The 20,269-nt window shown below is 36.7% G+C and overlaps 1 protein-coding gene across 1 annotated transcript; it reads left to right on the forward strand.

The window, feature by feature from the left end:
- Positions 1-8,340: 8,340 nt before the first annotated feature.
- LOC131161608 (fructose-1,6-bisphosphatase, cytosolic) lies at positions 8,341-18,990 on the forward strand. Its single transcript, XM_058117477.1, has 12 exons — positions 8,341-8,871; positions 9,639-9,686; positions 9,856-9,930; positions 10,011-10,072; positions 10,205-10,271; positions 10,412-10,525; positions 10,924-11,010; positions 11,416-11,486; positions 11,573-11,638; positions 17,973-18,059; positions 18,229-18,304; positions 18,688-18,990. Exons 1-12 carry the CDS (start codon positions 8,713-8,715, stop codon positions 18,799-18,801), a joined length of 1,026 nt encoding a protein of 341 aa, XP_057973460.1. The 5' UTR covers positions 8,341-8,712; the 3' UTR covers positions 18,802-18,990.
- The last annotated feature ends 1,279 nt before the right edge of the window (positions 18,991-20,269 follow it).

The raw sequence follows: 20,269 nt of genomic DNA on the forward strand, positions 1-20,269 counted from the left end.
CCATGGCTACCTCCCTAAAATTGTCCAAATCAGATACTTCAAATTTTGAGGATGTCATTCTATATCGTAGTATTGTTGGTGGCTTGCAATATCTCTCGAGTACAAGACCAGACATTTCCTTCTTCGTCAACAAGGTAGGTCAATTCATGCATTCCTTAAAAGAGTCTCATTAAAGTGCGATGAAGCGCATACTCAAATATTTGAAAGCCACGATAAATGATGGTCTCCTCTTTGCCTCCAAATCAAGTCTCACTCTCCAAGCTTACTCGGATGCCGATTGGGGAGGTTGTCCAGATGATTGTCATTCCACATGGGGCTCTTACATTTATCTCGGCAAACATCTCATCTCTTAGAGTTCCAAAAAGCAATAGACTGTTGCTAGATCTTCAATGGAATCTGAGTACAAGTTAATAGCTTTCTCAGAAGCTAAACTAATCTAGTTACAAATAGTGTTGGGTGAACTTGGCATCAAGCTTTATCAAGCTCCTACTTTATGCTGTGACAACCTAGGGGCGACGTACCTCTTAGCTAATCTGTTTTTTCACTCAAGAACAAAACACATGGATATTGATTTTCATTTTGTTCGAGATAGGGTGGCTACCAGCTCGCTTAAAGTTTCTTTCATTAGTTTCAAAGATCAAATTGCGAATGTCTTAACAAAACCACTGGTTGCTGACAAATTTCTTTGGTTCAAGTTGAGTTTCAATGTTGTAGATACACCGTTGGACTCGAAGGGGCGTATTAAGCTATATAACCCAACTGCATACAAGGAGACATTTTTCCAAACAATTGGTGTGCAGGAATCTGCACCACTGTAATTTGTTATTGCTTTGTATTTTTGTTATTCCCTTTTTCTATTTTACTCAACCAACTGTAACAAATTCTTTCTATTTTGATTATTCCTTTTTTACAGTATATATATATTGACCTTACAAGGCTTAAAATCTTGTTATCTTGTTTTGATGCTAACAAACAAGTAAAATCTAATGTATTTGTGTGAGTAATGATATTTCAGGGCTCATATATGAGAAAGCAAAGTCAAAGTACTCACAAGGATCAAATGAAACTTAAAAGAGTCCAAGCATGGATTTAAAGACTAAAGCATGGATTTAAAGATGATATATTAAACCTTGAAGAATATGAGGACATGAATGAGTTGTTGAAAGCCAAGGAATATTAAAGTCAAAAGAGCCAAAGAAAGGCAAAGTGAGAAAGCTCAAATAATATGGAAGCTTGAAGAAAAGATGGACTCAATCCAAGGACAAAGCATGAAGACTCAAGAACTTAGAATGTTAATGTCTTAGAAGTCTCATGTAAGTGCTTTAATGTTTAAAATATCGTTTGAAATATTTTAAAACTCTTAGGTTAACTTCTTGGACCTAGATACCTTTTAACATACTTGGACATATTTGGAAAATATTTTATAAGGTTAAAAATTATTTTAAAAAGGTTAGAATCATTTTTGGAATGAAAAGCACCAAAAAAAGTTTTTCTAAATGCTGTCAGTTTTTATACATCCGCATTGAGGTGAATTTTTATCTATCAAAATCACCTTATTTTAAAATGTGTTCAACATAAAAGTTGTAGTATTTTCTCTTATATTTCTTTTGAAATCAAGAAAACCTAATTTGGAGTTATATAGAAAAATTTATGGCCAAAACACTGAAATGTGGTCACAGCTGTCAAACATTTGAACACTATTCATGGGAGGCACTTCAGCTATCTGAACGGCACACAAAACCACTTCAGACGTCTAACCTCACCACCTCAGACATCTGAACTTGTCACTTTAGACGTCTGAAGATTTTTTAGGACAAAAATAAAGCAGGCAGTAGCTGTTCAGATGTCTGAACTTGGCACTTCAGACATCTGAACCTGACACTTCAGACGTCTAAACCCTCACTTCAGACATCTGACCCTGTGTCTAGTTCATTTTTTAAAGAGTTTCAGGAATTTTAGATGACTGAATTCGAATCTTCAGACATCTGAACACTGTTTAACGGGCAAATTTTTAAATTCTAATATTTTAAAATATAGCCGTTTGTTAGAGATGGAGCTAGAAGACAGCCAGGAGCTGAGTTGGAGACACATATCATTCATGGAGATGAGTTGGGAAAACGAGTTGAAATTAAGTGCAATTTATCTCTTCATTATCCTTCCCATTGTAACTCTCATTCTTAATTAATTTTTATCTTAATTGTAATTTAATCCAAGCCCTATAAAAGGAGGGCTGTGGAAGATGTATTGCATATGAACAATAGCATAGAGAGAGTGTAGAGAGAGCAGAGAAGCTCAGAGAGAGCAAGAAGGGAAGAAAAGAGAGAAAGAGAGAGAGAAAGAGAGAGAAAGAGAGAGAGAGAGAGAGAGAGAGAGAGAGAGAGAGAGAGAGAGAGAGAGAGAATTGTAATATTTTTCGGCGAGTTAGTGAATTTTGGTGTGTGCTTCGTGGACGTAGGTCGTTCTTAACCGAACCACGTAAAATTTTTGGTGTCACTCTGATCTGATTGCTCACAGGTTCCTAACAAGTGGTTTTAGAGCCCTGTTGGAGCAGAAAAGTCAGATTAGAAGTGATCCTGAAATTTAGAGCTCTGTCCAGTAGATCGAAACTATGCTTTGAGGCCACTATCGCATTTAGCTCATCGAGACAAAGAAAGGGTGCAATCCGGAGCTCGAAAAAAGTTCTGTAGAAGCCACACGCACCCCCACGCACCTTGTCGGAGCAAGACACCTCTCCACGCGCCGTCAATGCACCGACAAATAGTTCCTCACGCGCTGCACGCGTTGCATGCATCTTTTTCGCTCGTTCTGCCTCGACCTGACCTAGTTCAGTCCCAGACCCGACCCTACAGGTGACTCAGACCCGGGTGAACTGAGATCCGACTTCACGACCCGAATCCGACCCGCCTTTCCAGAACGGCCACCCCAACTTTGCCACGTTAGCGAAGGCCACGTTAGCAGGTCCTGCCAAGTCATCAGGTGGGCCCCACGCTACCACGTCATCAGCAAGTCCTACCTCTGTCACATCAGTTGCCACGTCTGCAGAGGTGCCACATCAGCAGGTGCCCACGTCAGCACGCGACGTCAACAAGCTTGACCAATTTGACTAGGTTTGACTAAAACTTTGACTGAGCTTTTCGGAGTTGTTTTGGGTTTGTTTTTCCAGCGACTTGAACCATTTTTAGGATTTTCGATCGTTTCGGATCCAACCAAGCTATCCATTTGAGCTAATTCCATCTCTAGATTAGTGAATCAAGATATCAAATGAAAAAAGCTCAAAAATTAAAATGTTCAATGGAAAAAATTTCAGTTTTTGGAAGATGTAGATAGAGGATTATTTGTTTGTGAAGGAATTACACTTACCATTAAAGGGTAAGCTAATATCCATGAATGAGGACGAGTGAGAGTTGCTTGATCGAAAAGCCCTCGGAGCCATCAGACTGACATTGTCGAAATCTGTGGCATTCAATATCAAGCATATAACATCCACCAAGTCTTTGATGGATATGCTTTCTAATATGTACGAGCAACCTTCAGCCACAAACAAGGTACGTCTCATGAAAAAACTATTTACTATGAACATGTCTGTAGGTGAGAGTTTTAGCAAGCATCTAAATAACTTCAATGAGTTGTCTGATTAATTCACCTCAGTCGGGATAACGTTTGATAATAAGATTTGGGCTCTACTAATTCTCAGTCAGTTGACTGAAAATTGGAATGGTGTCGTCACTACCATCAGTAGCTCCGCAGGAAAATTGAAGCTTGTATACGATGAGGTCGTCAGCATAATTTTAACGGAGGAAATAAGAATGCAGTCGAGCCATAGCTCCAATTCGAGTTCAACCTTGAACATGGAGAGTCGAGGCAGAGGAAACAAGCATGGACGATCAAATAACTGTGGCAGATCTAGGCCCAGGCGGTCTAAATCCAGAAATCCTAGAGGTACTAAGGACATAGGTTCCTAGAGCACAAAAGTTATTGAGTGCTGGAACTGTGGAAAGACTGATCATTTCAAGAACCAGTGCAGGAGTTAGAAGAAAGAATTAGAGACGAGGGCAAAGACAGAAGCAAATATTGCTTTTGAGAATGATGAGATGTTGATATGCTCTTTGAAGAGCAAGCACGAGTCTTGGGTCATAGACTCCGGAGCTTCATTCCATGCCACTTGCAGCAAAGATTGCCTGGAGGGATATACATCAGGTAATTTCGGTAAAGTTTATCTGGGCAACGATCAACCGTGTGACATTGCCGATAAGGGGACAGTAAAGATCAAAATAAATGGGTCAGTATGGAAGCTGAAGGATGTCAGGTATATTCCAGACCTGAGAAAGAATTTGATCTCAGTTGGTCAGCTGGCAGAAGAGGGATACATGACGAAATTCATTGGTGATGAATGGAAAGTTTCAAAGGGTGTACTAATGATTGCGCGAGGTAAGAAAAGCGGAACACTTTTTCTAGCCTCTAATGCCTCCATGTCTATTTCAGTTGCTGCAGGAAATGACGACAACAACATTTGGCACCAACGACTTAGTCACATGAGCGAGAAGGGACTCAGGGTGATGCACTCAAAGGAAAAATTGAGTGGTCTACAGTCAGTGCAGGTTGACATGTGTGAGGGTTGTATAATCAGGAAACAAAAGAGGGTTAGTTTCCAGATAAACACTCATGCCCCAAAGAAGAAGGGACTAGAACTAGTCCACTCAGAATGTGTTGGGCAGAATACCAAGAATCCTCAGGTGGAGGAAACAGTGGAGCAGATTGTCGCACCACCTTCTCCTACTCCAGGTTCGGAGCTTAGGAGATGTACTCGGTCCCATATACCAGATAGAAGGTATATTGATTATTTACTTCCTACAGATGGAGGAGAGCCTGAATGCTATGATGAAGCATGTCAGGTGGCAGATACAAAGGAAGTGGGAGCTTGTGATGAAGGATGAGATAAAGTCCTTCACCTCTAATAGAACGTGGAAGTTACCCAAAGGCCTTCACAACAAGTGGGTGTACAGAATCGAAGAGGAGCATGACGGCTCCAGAAAGTATAAGCCTCAGTTGGTAGTCAAAGGTTTTGAGTAGAAGGAAGGGATTGACTACACCGGCATTTTTACACCAGTTATGAAGATGACAACCATCAGATTAGTCCACAGGAATCGAGCAGATAGGAAGATGGTGACTATAGAGAAGCTGAAGTTGTGTTCAACTTCAATTGGTCTTCATGCTTGAAGACACATATTTTAAGCACATCATTTATTTATGATACTGGTTGAGGAGGCGTCTTTGTCTCCAAGTGGGATATTGTTAGAGATGGATCCAAAAGACAGCCAGGAGCTGAGTTGGAGACGCGTATCATTCATGGAGATGAGTTGGAAAAACACGTTGAAATTAAGTGCAATTTATCTCTTCATTATCCTTCCCATTGTAACTCTCATTCTTGATTAATTTTTATCTTAATTGTAATTTAATCCAAGCCCTATAAAATGAGGGCTGTGGAAGATGTATAGCATATGAACAATAGCATAGAGAGAGTGTAGAGAGAGCAGAGAACTTCAGAGAGAGCAAGAAGGGAAGAAGAGAGAGAGAGAGAGAGAGAGAGAGAGAGAGAGAGAGAGAGAGAGAGAGAGAGAGAGAGAGAATTGTAATATTTTCCTGCGAGTTAGTGAATTTTGGTGTGTGCTCCGTGGACATAGGTCGTTCTTGACCGAACCATGCAAAATTGTTGGTGTCATTTTGATCTGGTTGCTCACTGATTCCTAACAGTTTTGAGCTCCAATTTTTCTAACAACTTGGGAAACTCTCTAAGAAAACTTTTGCAAAATGGAAACAAGTTTGAAAGCCTATAAATACATGGTTTTGAAAATCAAAATATATCCAAGAATTGAAAAATCTGTTTTGAGAAATTAAAAGCACTCTTGTTCTTCCAAAGTTCTCTTACTCACTCATTGCAAATCTCTTTTACTGAGATATTCTGAAGTGCTAATCCTTCCTCCTCTGGAATTCCTACTGCTAATCCTCATCTAAGAAGGATATTGGTGAATTCTACACTTGAGTTTTATTCTATTTCATATTGATATTTTACATTGAAGTATATAGTACTGAAATTGTACTAACTTGCTCTTTGAAAGAGTATACTTGTACGCAGATTATATCTTGTTTTCTTGTAGTTCTTTGACTTTCAAAGGATTGTTTGGATCGTTGGCTAAGCAAGGGGATATTGCTTAGAGAGGCGGGCTCTAGCCTAAATGAGTGACCGAACGAGGGGACATCATTTGGAGAGGCGGGCTCTAGCCTAGTGAAGGAGTGTTTGAGCGTGAGGTATTGCTTGTAATCAGGTTTTGTTCCACCCGTCAACGGAACATGTTTAGTGAATCCTTTGGTGGTTTGTCAAAAGTGAGGACGTAGGCTGGGTATAAGCCGAACCTCGTAAAAATCCCCGTCTCACTCTCTCTTTCCCTATTTTTTATTTTCAGTGCATATTTAAATTACGTGGATGGTTTAAATTTGAAAATCATATAAATTACATATATTTGAAAATCAAACAAACTTAAGGTTTAATTTTGATTTGGGTTGCGGAAACCGGGAGTACGTTAGTTACACCATATCTTGCGAAAACCATACGGGAGTACGTTATTTGGTTAACATTCCAAAGATAATTTTACCAAGAGTTTATTTGAATTCTAAATATTTGGAAAGAGTGATTGGATTCGTTTATACAGGACTTTACATCGGCAAACATAAATTCTCATTCATTACAAGGCTTGATTCAAAATTGGCTAATATCAACAAACAACCATTTTGAGTTTTTATATTGAGTTTTTATATTACATAAGTGCTATATATTGACTTGTTTGTTTGCTTTCTATTATAGTTGATTGGTTTGGTTGAATGATTGGATGTTTGTATGGTTAATGATTAAATAAAGAAACTAAGTTCTTGAGTGCTTAACAAATTAAATAAATAAATCACGAATTGGTTAAAAGAAATAAAATAAGTTTAAGAATTTTAAAAGGAATTAAAAGAAATTTTTAAAAGCCAATTCACCCCCCTCTTGGGAAGCTATTCCTAATTTCAATATATATATATATATATATATATACCTGCATCATCAATGAGAATTTGAGCGAGAAGAATTCCAGAATTCTAAATCTTCCATTCGGCTAACACACCCTAGGTTCTCCAAGCCTCTTTTTCTTCATTCTTCACAGGTGGTCAAGATCATGATTGATCCTATTAATTTGGGTATTCGGCCAAATTTTTGCGACAACAAGATTGAACCACATTGGGCTGCTGTCCCCATTTCCAAAACAAATTGTTTGGCTTTCAAAAAATGGCTAACGTCGTTTCAAGACCTGCCATTTTGGGTTGTTAATCTCAGGTGAATTTCCCTTACAACCATCACTTGATGTCCTTGTAATCCCTTCCCTTATAGCAATTCACAAATCCATGTGCTAATCTCTTTTTGCTTGCAGCAAGTCGCCACTTTCAAATCCACAACAAAAAACTCTCGTAGGTTTACAACAAAATATAAATGCCAAAAAAATAAAAATAAAAAAAAATTTAATGAACTTTTATACACCAAAGCCACACATTATAAAACATTGTTCGACATTGTTAGCGTTCATACTTCCATGCAAAATGCAATCACAAAGATACCTTTCCTTTGGAGTTGTGAGGTCAACTTCAAGGAGCGCAGGATTAGTCATGTGGACCGTAAAACGGATATGTAAAAACTCGGTGCGTTATCAAAAAAAAAAAAAATATAATCACAAAGAGAGAGAGAGAGAGAGAGAGAGAGAGAGGCAGCACGCAGACTAGCTACAATACTTGCTAAAAAACCCAATATAAAAGAATACATAATAGAATAAACCTAAACCTAATATATGTACATAGACCGAAATGCCCTTAATTAAATATATATTATCTAACCGACACATCTAGGAATTATTATAAATTTTCTTCTCTATTTAATTAGTTTATTTAAATTTCTATTTTTTAAATTTAGAATCTTAAAATATTTAATTTGTAAAATGATCATAAATTTATATTATTAGATATTCTATACATAACAAATAAAATTATATATTATTTCTGTTTATTTTTTAAAATAAAAAAATTAAATTAAATTTTTTTACATATATAAAAATAATTTTCACGTGCGTTACAGTTATTCGTAAAATATCCTTAAACCGTTTCTCTAAAAATCTAAACTAATAAATAAATTAATATATTTCAAAACTCTCTCACGCGGCTACAGTTATCTCCCATCAATTTTTCTAAAAAGGAATAATAGATTGAAAGCGGTGGACCCCACGCGTCCGCGATATGTATTGCTCGAAGTTCAGCTCAGCTGTCGGAGCCCACCACAACGTCCAACTTGGGACTCTGTGCAAATCCGATAACCGCCGAACACAGCACAGAAGACGACGGAGGGCGTTATCCAACCCTCCCCAGTGACGACCACCAGCTCTCTCTCTCACGGCGGAGCCGCCACGTGTCGTCCGAACCTTCCACTGACATCAGATAGCCCCATCCATCCACCTCCCCCTTCCACTTCCGTCCTCTGCTGCCGTTTTATTCGGACGCCAACTCCCACTTGTCTGCCACTTGCACGCCTTAGACACAGCAAAATCCTTCATCTTCTCGGAACCCTAACCCTAGGCCACGAGTGTCCGCAGGTATAGCAGACGTTAATTGAAGAGAGCTCTGGGATTGGGATTCGACATGGATCACGCAGCCGAAGCTTACCAGACCGATTTGATGACTCTCAGTCGTTACGTCCTCAATGAGCAGTCCAAGCATCCGGAGTCGCGCGGAGACTTCACAATCCTCCTCAGTCACATTGTTCTCGGATGCAAGTTTGTCTGCTCTGCGGTTAACAAGGTATTCTTTTCCCTTTTTTCTTTTTTCGTAAGATGCTTGTTTTTTCTTCTTTTAATTTGTTGATTTTAATGTCCTTTCAAGAACAAAAATTGTTGTTTTGGATTCTCTTGATTTGTTCATTTGCCGTTAATAATTGCGTGTATAGAGGAAATGGTGTATAGAGATGAATGCTCTATTGAACTACCGCATGTTGATTTTTAGTTTTTTTTTTAAAAAAAATATTTTGAACATTAAAAAAGCATGATCAAAAAAAATTGTCGATGCAGGTATGGAAATTCTAATTGGTGGAAGTGAAATTTTCAATTTTTAACCGGATAAAAAATATGTTATGTTGCATATAATTCCGTACACCGGGTTTACGTAGTTAATATGGGAACCCATGAGCACAAAGGTTCTGTTCGATTGAAGATTTTGTGAGAGAATGAAGAGAAAAAGAAATTAAAAGGAATATAATTTTTCATATGTTTTCTGTCTATTTCAATTTAAGAATGAGAAAATTTTCAAATATAATTTAAAATTAAAAAAAATTGAAGGTTATGACATGCAAAATAAAAAAGTTGTTCATTGATTTATTCTATATTATGTTTTATTTGTCATTTTCCTTGATAACTAAAAAAATAATGAAAAAATGATTTCCTTTTATTTTCCTTTCATTTACTTCATTTTCCAACTTCTATATGGAGTCAAAATGATTTTCGTGTCTTTCAGAACCGAATATTGTTGTCTATTGCCTGTAGGCTCTTCTTATCTTGGAAGTATTTTTGCAGGCTGGTCTTGCCAAACTTATTGGACTTGCTGGGGAGACCAATGTTCAGGCAAGTTCTTGATCACCTTTGGGTCTGAACTCTGAATTATCTCAATACCTTAAAACTCCACTCTCATATGTTTCTTATCCTCCCTATTTTCTTAGTTCTTATTCTATAAAATGCATACTCGTGAGCTTCTTTAGTGAAATTTTTACAAGCTTATCTGTTTCAACTTAAGGGTGAAGAGCAAAAGAAACTTGATGTGCTTTCAAATGAAGTTTTTGTGAAGGCTTTGATCAGTAGTGGCCGAACAGTAAGTCAGAAGTAAATTTGTAAATGTTTGTTAGCCAGGTAATTGATGATTTCCTCATAAAACTTTGAATCTTCTACCAGAGCATCCTTGTGTCTGAAGAGGATGAAGAAGCAACATTTGTGGAGCCATTGAAGCGTGGAAAGTGTGTGCTGAATGCTCTCTGCCTTTTTTGTACTTCTCGTTCCTTTTTTTTTTTTGGTTTTAAAATGTTTCATTCTTAGATTTCAGACTATATAAGATATGCTTCCTTTATGTATTCATTCTTACTATGCAGGTACTGTGTTGTTTTTGATCCATTGGATGGATCCTCTAACATTGACTGTGGTGTTTCCATTGGAACTGTATGCCTTTTCATCCCTATTTTTGCTCTTTCTTGAGTGGTTTTTCAATGGACTGCTGGGTCGACTTACTTAAAAGTAAGGTCTTCTAAAGAGTAACTTGATTTTTCTGTGATTGATTGAATATTTTGTCTTTCATATAGATATTTGGAATTTATATGTTGAAACATGGTGGGGAACCCACTCTTAATGATGTGTTGCAACCTGGGAAGAACATGGTAGCCGCTGGCTATTGCATGTATGGAAGCTCGTGCACGGTACAAATATATCACTTAATGTATTAGGAACCCTTATGCTGCATTTAGGAGCATAGACTTCGAGCCTTGGATTTGGATTTGTGTGGATTTAGAAAAATTATAATACAAAATTGTATTGAATTTTATCCAAATCCACACAAATCCAAATCCAAGGCCTCTCCCAGTCACAGGGTTAGTACCCCTAGTGAGTGTAGCAATTATATTCGTACTGACTTGGGGTATTCCAAATACAACTATTTCCTTGCAAATTCCTCTTGTGGAATATGGCATGTCTGTGTGCATAGGTGCGCAAGAAATAATTGACTGTCTTTAGCGTTGGACTTTTGCATTGAAGGGACTGATCATTAATGAGTTCTAATTTGGCAATAGTCTAAACTTGTGTTTTGATCGTTTTACAGCTTGTGCTGAGCACTGGAAATGGTGTTAACGGATTTACCCTTGACCCATCTCTTGGGGAATTCATATTGACTCATCCAGACATTAAGGTGGGTTTGCAGAGTGGCTATTGAATCATTGCACATAAAACATGATCTTTTTGCATTGAACTTATTTCATAATAGGCTCAGAATGTGACTTTTATGGGTTCTTATGGACTTTTGTCAAAATTAAACCCCTACTGTCTATCCTGTCTCATTAGACAAAATTGATGAACTTTTTTTCATGCAGACTGTTTAATTGCTGAAGTAAAAAATTAAAACTTTAGCATAATTCTAATTTTCTGTCTGTGGCGGTTTATAAATGTGAGTATTTCAGGGCATCTGTTAATAGTTTCAGGGTATGCATGAAGCATTTAGTTGTACACACACTACAGAGAATGCATTTCCTCTCTGTTCTCATTATCTGTGGTTTACTTTGGAATTTCCAATGTATATTTGTTCTTTGCTGCACAGATTCCAAAGAAAGGAAAGATCTATTCGGTAAATGAAGGAAATGCCAAGAACTGGGATACTCCAACAGCAAAGTATGTGCTCATTTGGTATTTGTCTTTATATCAGTACTGCTGCATACAGTTCCTGATTTTATTTATATATTTTTGGGGATCTTCAGGTTTGTGGAAAGATGCAAGTTCCCTCATGATGGTTCATCACCTAAGTCTCTAAGATATATTGGAAGGTATCTTGCATGCTCAACCTATTATCTGCATAAATTTCAAGTCTTTGAATAGCTTATAAGTGATTAGATGTGACAATTGACTTTAGTTCCTCACATTCTAATTTTTTATAAGCACCCTAATGTTTCCATTTGTTGTGTTTAGTCCTCTTATCTTCCAAGTTTTGCAATTTGCACCCCATCATTCTTCATTCTTTCTAGTTTACCTCTCCCATCAAAGACTATCATCTTGATCTTATTAATTGATGACAAAACGCTGTCATTTTACAGTTTTCTAGTATTAAGAAAAATTAGAAACTTAGATAACTTGCAGAATTTATTTGGTGTTATAAGAAATGGCATGATGTTAAATTTGTTAATGTTAAATTTGTTAATTTCATTTTTTATGATTTATTGCTTTAGAAAACTAAAAGTAAAGGATAAAATAATTGTACAGAAGTTATGATAATTCTAGTTTTGGTTATTTATTTACTTAGCAATAAATAATTATTTATAGAGGAAAACCAAAAAACAAATAAATAAAATAAAAGTTCTAATTAACAGAGTAAGTGGATTTTTGCTTTGGGATTTTGCAGATGGGTATTTTAAGAGGATTTTTGGTTTACAGCTGATTGAAGGGCTCTATTGTTTTTGATTGTAATTTTTTATTTTTCTATTCTTTTTCTCTCGTAGGAGGAATTCTTATGCTCCTTTTTGATGCGCGTTCTTTCTTCTTTAAAAATATTCTTTTTTCTATAAATAATAAAGCGAGTTATTTTTTTTTTTCTTCAACTTTGAATTTTTCTCAACATAATTTAAAAAAAAACTAAAATACCTAACACGATATAGTTTTGTCATTGGTTGACAAACTATAATTAAGTTTATTTTAATTTTTTAATTCTAATTTTCCTTAGTAAAGTGGGGCAAATGATGATTTAAGATACCTTTTTTATGGAAGGGGTAAAATGACAAGAAGTAGAAACTTTAGGGTTTTAATAGCACAAATTAAAATGCAAGGAACAAAAATAGCTACAAATAGAAATATGAAGTTTATTTCAAAAAGTAGAATTACTCATCAGCAAAAGTTATTACAAAAAATAGAATGAGAGATTAAAATGACAATATCAAGAAACATAAAATGACAATATCAAGAAACATTGATGGTGTGATATGTACTTTTGCCATTCTTTTTATTATATGGTGCTTGGTGTATAATATGCGAACTTTTACAGGCTACTAGACTCTTTGACATATGTCATTTTTTACAATCACGCTTTTTGAAGGTTTATAAATTTCATGTCTTGAAGTTGGATGACAAATATTTAATAATAACATATTGCTTCTTTTTCCCCCGCTAAAGTTAATGCATACAAGATATGGGGAATCCCTGCAACTGCTGTGGGACTTGCATGCTCCCATTCTTACCTGTGATAATCATAAACCACTATTTGTGCCGTTATTTTTAAATTCAGTGGAAGATCAACATTGATTTGCGTGGGAGCATTTTAATCTTAAAAAAAATTATTGGATTCATGTGTACGTGCACAAATGTCTGTGAACAGCTGACTTTGGGTCCACCAATTGTACAAAAATGAATATGTTGGGGAAACGTGCAACCTAGCCTGACACATGTGACCTCAGGACAGCTCAGTAGGAGGTGGGATGGCAGGTTGGTGGAAGGTAAAAAATGGCCCAAGTCCCAACCAGACTAGCCCAGAAGGGCAGCTCGATGAGAAGTGGAAGTAGGGTAGGATGGTGAAGAGTGATGCACAGCCCAGGCTCTATCCAGAACAGTCCATCTAACCCCCAGGGCAGGTTGGTGGAAGACAGCATGGCCAAGTTCGCACCAAAGCAGCCCAAGTTACATCAGGGCAGCTCAGGGGTGATGCATGGCCCAAGCTTTAAGAAAAGCAGGGCCCACATAACTCTAGGGCAGCATAGTGGATGATAAGCATGGCCCCTAGCTCCCATTGGTGCAGCTCAGGGCAGCTTTGTGTATTGTAGCATCATAAGTAGGCCTATTTTGTGAGTTCCTTAAAATGCTTGCAATAACACTGGTAAGAGATATTGTCTAGCCCAAGTTAGCACTCTTGTCCACATTCCTAGGCATCTCACCAACCGAGCAGGCAAAGCACTTCATCTTTGGACCTCACAAACTCACCCTGAGATCAACCCATTTGGAAACCTCAATTTGGAAGAAATTGAAAGCTTGTAGAAGTCTTGTGATTTTACGAGGGAATATGTGCAGGACTAACTTGAAAGTGACTTTACAAGTTGCATTGGATAACCTGGTAATCCTGTGGTCCTAAAAAATCCACATTTATATACTTATGACTGGAACTGAGAGGAGGCGTGTCCCTTACAACCCACTTTTCCGCTGCATTCCCATTTCCTTCTCTAACTTGAGTGTTAGAGAGGTTCCCTCAAGGCAAGGTTCCCAAGGCATTTCCATTTATGGTGGTGTGCAGGGCTTGGTCATTCTTGCAGGGGCCAGATTTGTGTGGCCACAAAATTGATGACTCTGCTGGGGACACAGGACTGATTTTGTCGACTCTGCTTATGACCATGCCATTGGCATGAGAAAAAAAAAAAATCATCTCCAAAGGAGTAGATGCACCAGTGCAGAGGAGCTCTCAAACAAGAGTTGCATTGTCCATGGATAATCTTCCTCCCTGTTGGATGTGGTCACAGTTGGCTAATTCACTTTCAGCTTGCAATCGAGGAATGCATGAAGAATTGTTATAGAATTAGAAGAATATGTTGTTTGATGACTACAGACAGCCATCCACTTCTCCAAGGGGAGAGGCTGTGTCCACCAACTGTCACCCAATACCAGCTTGCAAGGAAAGATAGAGGGGGTTTTCACTTAGACCAGCATTGTCACCAATGAAGTCTTTGTTTTTGATGAGAAATTTAAGCAAATCAATGACAAACATGAGCAGATATCAGAGAATTGGGAGGGAGCACAGCCAATTCTACTGCGGATTGGATTAGAAGCTTTGATCCACCTTTCACTCAGAGGTGTTGGTGGTGGTGGTTCCCCTGCTCAATAAAACACGAGCTTTATGATGGGTGCATTGATCTGGTTGAACATTTGGATACATTCAAGTCATTGATGCTGCTGTTTGATCCTCTGACGCCATTATGTGTGCAGTGGTTATCAGCCCAATCTTGGAACCACCACCGGATCTTGGATGCCATCTTGTGGAGGAGTTGGGCTCCACTGCTTTATGGGAAGAGAGTCCAAAAAGGTGGTACAACTTTGCAACATGCCAACTTCACTTTGCTGCACGATTGTGCAGCAAAGGAGTTTATTTTGATTACCTGTACTTCTTTCTGCAAATTTGTGGCTGGTTTTCTGTGCAAATTAGTGGCTGGTTTTTTCTGCAAATTCTGACTAGCAGGTTGTCAACTCCTTTTGCTGTCTCCCCACCCCCTCCTGAAAAAAAAAAAAAAAAAATACTATTGTTTGATCTTGGTAGCCCTGTGCTGTTGAAATTTCCAATATGTATTCATTTAGGTCCCTGCTTTTCCTGCAATGGATATTGATTTTGATTAGTTCTGTTTTTTTGATATATGAATTTTTAGCTCTCTTTTATGTTTCTAAATAATGTGAGTGCGCACACATTCTTTTATTTTGATTGGTATTTTTCAGTACTATCTAACAATTTTAGTATTTGATCTTATGATATGATTATGGACCCTCCACTGATCCTAGTTGAAGAAGTGATTTTGATAACCTTGGGTGAACATTGAAAAAATGGATGCAGGTCTTGAAGTGAGTCATGTTACAATTGGTCAAGTTTGTGAATAACCATAAGGCAGGTTCAGTATCCATTCTTAGCCATTGAACCAAACTTACCCATTTATTATTGGCCAAAAGAACCCAGGGTAAAGGATTATGTTACATTTTTTATGCTTCCTCTCTCTCTGTTTCTCTCTCCATTTGGTGTGAGATCATGACTGGATTTTTACAGGGGCTTAGATCATGCTACATTTAGGTTCCAAGGGATAGTCCTCCCAAAACTGTTTAGATAGAAGAGTTTGAATTGATATTTAAGAAGGTTAATGTAATAGAATTTTTCCACGTGTTGGAGAAAGAGCTACAAATCTTTGGATCATAATTTTGGTGTTGGCAGTGAAATGGGTGTGTGATTGCTGCTTGTTGGTATTTGAAATGTAGGAGAATTTTAGGCAAAAAAAAAAAAAAAGCTAATTTTCTTATGGGTGTGGCATTAATTTGTAGTAATGACTTGAGGAAGTTTTTTAGATGTAGGGTTGAGTTTCAACGGAGCGCCATTTTGTTTTCATTTCATGTGGTAAAAGCGGGATTTGTTGAGATATTGACTGATGCTTTGGGTTATCATTAACCAAATTGAAGATTGATTTGGAGTTGGATTTGGATTTGGTTCAAGAAACATGGTGGAAAGATGCGGCGTAGGAAATGAGACCTTCCAGGGTGAGAGTGGGCTATGGCAGTGAGCTATACGTGGAGATCAAGCCATTTGCATGAATGATAAGGGTTGCAAAGGCATGGCCGCAAAGGACTAGTGTTTCAGAATTTTTTGGGGAAAGAGGGTATTATTTCGGCCCTACTGATTTTGGGCCTAAAATAATGATAATTGGGTTTGGTTGGAAAAGAATGTGCTTACATTTCAGGTGATTCTTGACTCGAGCTAAATTTTATGTAGATTTAAATGATGATACGGGTATGGGTCTGAATTATTCAGCCTAAGTGGGCTCAGCCCCATTGGAGTTCAAATAAGAGGCCTCAACACTGTTTTCTCAAGCTCTAGATTATGAAATAGTGAAGCATCAATCAGAGGCTTTCGGTACATTTGGCCAACAAATTGTCTATTCCTGTGGACAGTATAGTCATAGAATAAAGGTTTCTTGTAGCTTATGAAAGAAAAATTATTGTTATTTTAGGGCAAATGACACTGCAAAATTTCTACTAATTCATTAACATGTAAGAGATGAGGAATGTTTATCCCCAAATTTTTTGCTATGAGAATGTCTATTCCTCTCCTATTCCATATTTGATGGAGTAACAAAAAACTTTGCATTTGTCATTTGCTTTATTATGACGAGCCTTTTTTCCCACCTTTTGTCTTTGTTTATGTTTGTGTGTGTGTGTGTGTGCGGGTTTTTTTTTAATTTTTTTTTTTCAGATTTTAATTTTTGTTTGGTTTAGTTTTGTTGACTATCCTATTCCTAGGAATAGACATTTTGTGAACCAATTGTAACCTCAATGATGAACTAGTACTTGCGATTCATAGGCTTTCTTCCTAGTACAATCATGCTCCCTTGACCAACATACCTGAGAAAGCTGTTTCTGGCAGAATCGCAACAAAAAATATCTAGTGAGCCTAAGGAAATGGATCAGATTTTACAGCAAGGCATGACAGTGGTCAAAAGGATTCTTAATAAGGTCTAACATCAATTAATCTACAGAGATCTGCATTTAGTAAAGTCTTTCCTTTGGGGGGGAATGGAAAATCAAGATGCTTTGAAGGTGTACTTTGGTGGTGCCACTACTTGGAAAGGTCAGGAGAATTTTGTTGGAAAGGACTGTCAGCTGGCTGCTGAGAGTTTCCAAGCAGTGTCTTCAGATATTGCCAGGCTGGCAGGTTGCTTTAAAATATAAGGGCTCTGATTTGAAGGAGGCTGCTGAAACTTCTTGAATTCAAGTTACTCATTCAAGTATTGGATGGCACAAAATTTTGGGGAAATAAAATAATGATTCAGAGCGGAGCACTAAAAAATCACTTCAAGGGACAGTAATGACATTTTTTTCCTTGTCGGGTGTGAGCCTCATTTAGTTTTGGGGCCAGATGTGATTTGTGATGGTAGTGATTGGGTTTTATGTAAATGAATAATTGGGTGATTTGTCCAAGGAGAGTGAATTTGATAGTGATTTTCAGTGTGACAGTTTTATCACTGGATTAAATTCAAAATTGACCCACTGGTGAAACATCCTGCATCTTGGAGAGATTTGGCTAAACTCTGGAAGCATACTTATGGCTACTCTATTGTGAAAATAGAGTAATAACGAACACCAAAATGTATTTCTGTTCATATTTCAAAAATTGCATGTGTAAAGGTGATTGAATTATGAGTTATTTCTGTCAATGATTTTCTTTTATTAATTAGTACCCCACTGTGGTGTAATTCAATGTAGTCATGCTAGTAGAAGTATTATTCTTAGAAACATGTTTTTAGCCATCCATGAAACTAATATGTTCTCAATAATATCCTTTGTATCATGATCTGGCTTTATTGCCCAGCATACCCTTCCAAGAGAATAAGGGAAAAAAAGGGATTTTGTTGCCTCTAATTATTACATCCTGATCAACAGCATGGTAGCTGATGTCCACCGTACATTACTCTATGGGGGTGTCTTCTTGTACCCTGCTGATAAGAAGAGTCTCAGCGGAAAATTGCGGTATGTGATCAGCCTGTTTTTTTCTCATGTGAATATTATTTGGGCTTGGTTTTACGTTCTATAGAAAACAAATTAAATCCCAAGCTGTGTCCTGGCCAGACAGGACACAGCCTGGGATATACAATGTGACTGAAAATTAAATGAGACTAATGGCGATTTACTCATGAAGCGTTCTCTATGAGGTCTTCCCAATGTCATTCTTGATGGAACAAGCAGGGGGTCAGGCTTTTACCGGCAAACAACGGGTATGGATTTGTTGAATTTTGTGGCTATCAAGCTGAAACCATTTATTTGTTAGAAAAATTAGAGGACATCTGCATTTTTCATTGTGCTCTTGCACCTACATAACTTGACCAATTCTTTATTTCTTTTCCTGGGTGGATTGGGAAAAATGGAACAGATTCGAACTATCAAAACTTTTGGGACAAAGCTCCTCTAATTAAAACTTCCTTGCAACTCAATTTCAAAATGGAGCTCTGCCTAAAATCTCAAAAGAAAGTAAACATAAGACCAGTTTCTTGTTGACGACAGATAATGTTAAAATAGTTGCACACCTACTTGGGCTGGAACTGACAAATATGCTGTAGCGTTTGGATTCAAACTGATTTTAAACTCATTATCTTGACAGGCACTTGACTTGGTTCCAACAAAAATACATGAGCGATCTCCGATTTTCCTTGGAAGCTGTGATGATATTGAGGAAATCAAAGCACTCTATGCTGCTGAAGAGAATAAAAAATAATTGAATAAATTGCTCCCCACTTGCTGCTTCGACACCATCAACAGTTCTGTTCATAAATTAAAATCAAAATAAATCTGTACTGATAATGCAGAATTTACTGATGGATATATACTGTTATGGTTCATATAATTTTGAATGATTGCAGATAGTGAAAGTCAGGAAATTTCATTGGGGGTTTATCCTTGAAAATGTCAATTCCAATTTAAGTTCAATCTTGAAAAAAAATAATTTAATTTATATGGACTTATGAAATACCTTATTTTAAAATATAATGGATTTTCTTTTGATATAAGAAGTCCACATGTATATGCTAATTATTTATTTTTATCATTTTTCAAGGATGCTAAGGGTACTAGTCAAAAATAATTTTTGCTTTTCATCCTTAGTTTTTAAAATAGTTACAAAATGTCATATTATTTTTTCGTGTTTCAACATTTTATATGAAATGTGAAAAACATAAGAAAGAAACTCCAGTTTTTTATATATATTGAAAAGTTTTAAAACGCGGTGGAATTATTTTTGTATTCTTTTTGAAAAATAAGGAATGAAAGTTCTAAAATTGTTAGATATATTGGGTCATTTGGGATCTGTTTTCTCGCAACTTTGAATTACATGACTAATATTTGAAGAGTCTTGAAGTATTTGTCATTAAAAATCTATTAGCTTCCAATTTAGTTTTTGATGACAAGTTTTTAGAATATCAATTGCCACAATTTTATATGAATAGATCTCAAAACAAGAATGAAAATAAAAGAAAATAAAATCAAGTGTTTGATGACATTTTTTGCCCGTTAAAACTTGCAAAATAGATTTCAGTTTGTTTATTGGCGGAAATGGTTTTTATCTCTATTCTACATTTCTAAATAATTATAAAATTCTACTTTGTTTTTTATTTTTTTATTTTGTAAAATTTACATAGGAAACCTAAAAATAATAAAAATATGTTTTTCATTCAACCTTTATATACAAATTTGACAAAATTAAAATATGATTTACTATTTTTGCAATTATTTTAAAAAGTAAAAATAAAATAAAAATTTATTATTTACCACAAATTTATATGCGATGGGAGGACAAGAGGGATGACAGAGATGAATCCGAGAAGGAGATGTGTTTAATGAGACCACCTACGCACATTGCCACTAGTGGCACTTGAAAGTTTGGTAAGGTGGGAGGATGAGATTAAGGGAGTCTGGGAGGTATGAGAGAAGAGGGATGACCCAAAGTCCCCTACAAAGCAATAGGAAGACCTTAGGGGTTTAGCTTTATTCGTATTCCCTAAAAAATACAAAATTTAAAAATTTTGAGAAAAATGCAAAATGGATTAAGATCTTTGAAATTTAAATTTTTTATTTTTGATAATTTAAAGATTAGCATGGCTCATAAAAATATTTGGTTTCGCGACAAAAATTTGGCATCTATGATATTCATAAAACCTATTTGGATATCCATCTTTAAACTGTAATAT

Source organism: Malania oleifera, chromosome 8, assembly GCF_029873635.1.
Source record: "Malania oleifera isolate guangnan ecotype guangnan chromosome 8, ASM2987363v1, whole genome shotgun sequence".
Lineage (NCBI taxonomy): Eukaryota > Viridiplantae > Streptophyta > Magnoliopsida > Santalales > Ximeniaceae > Malania > Malania oleifera.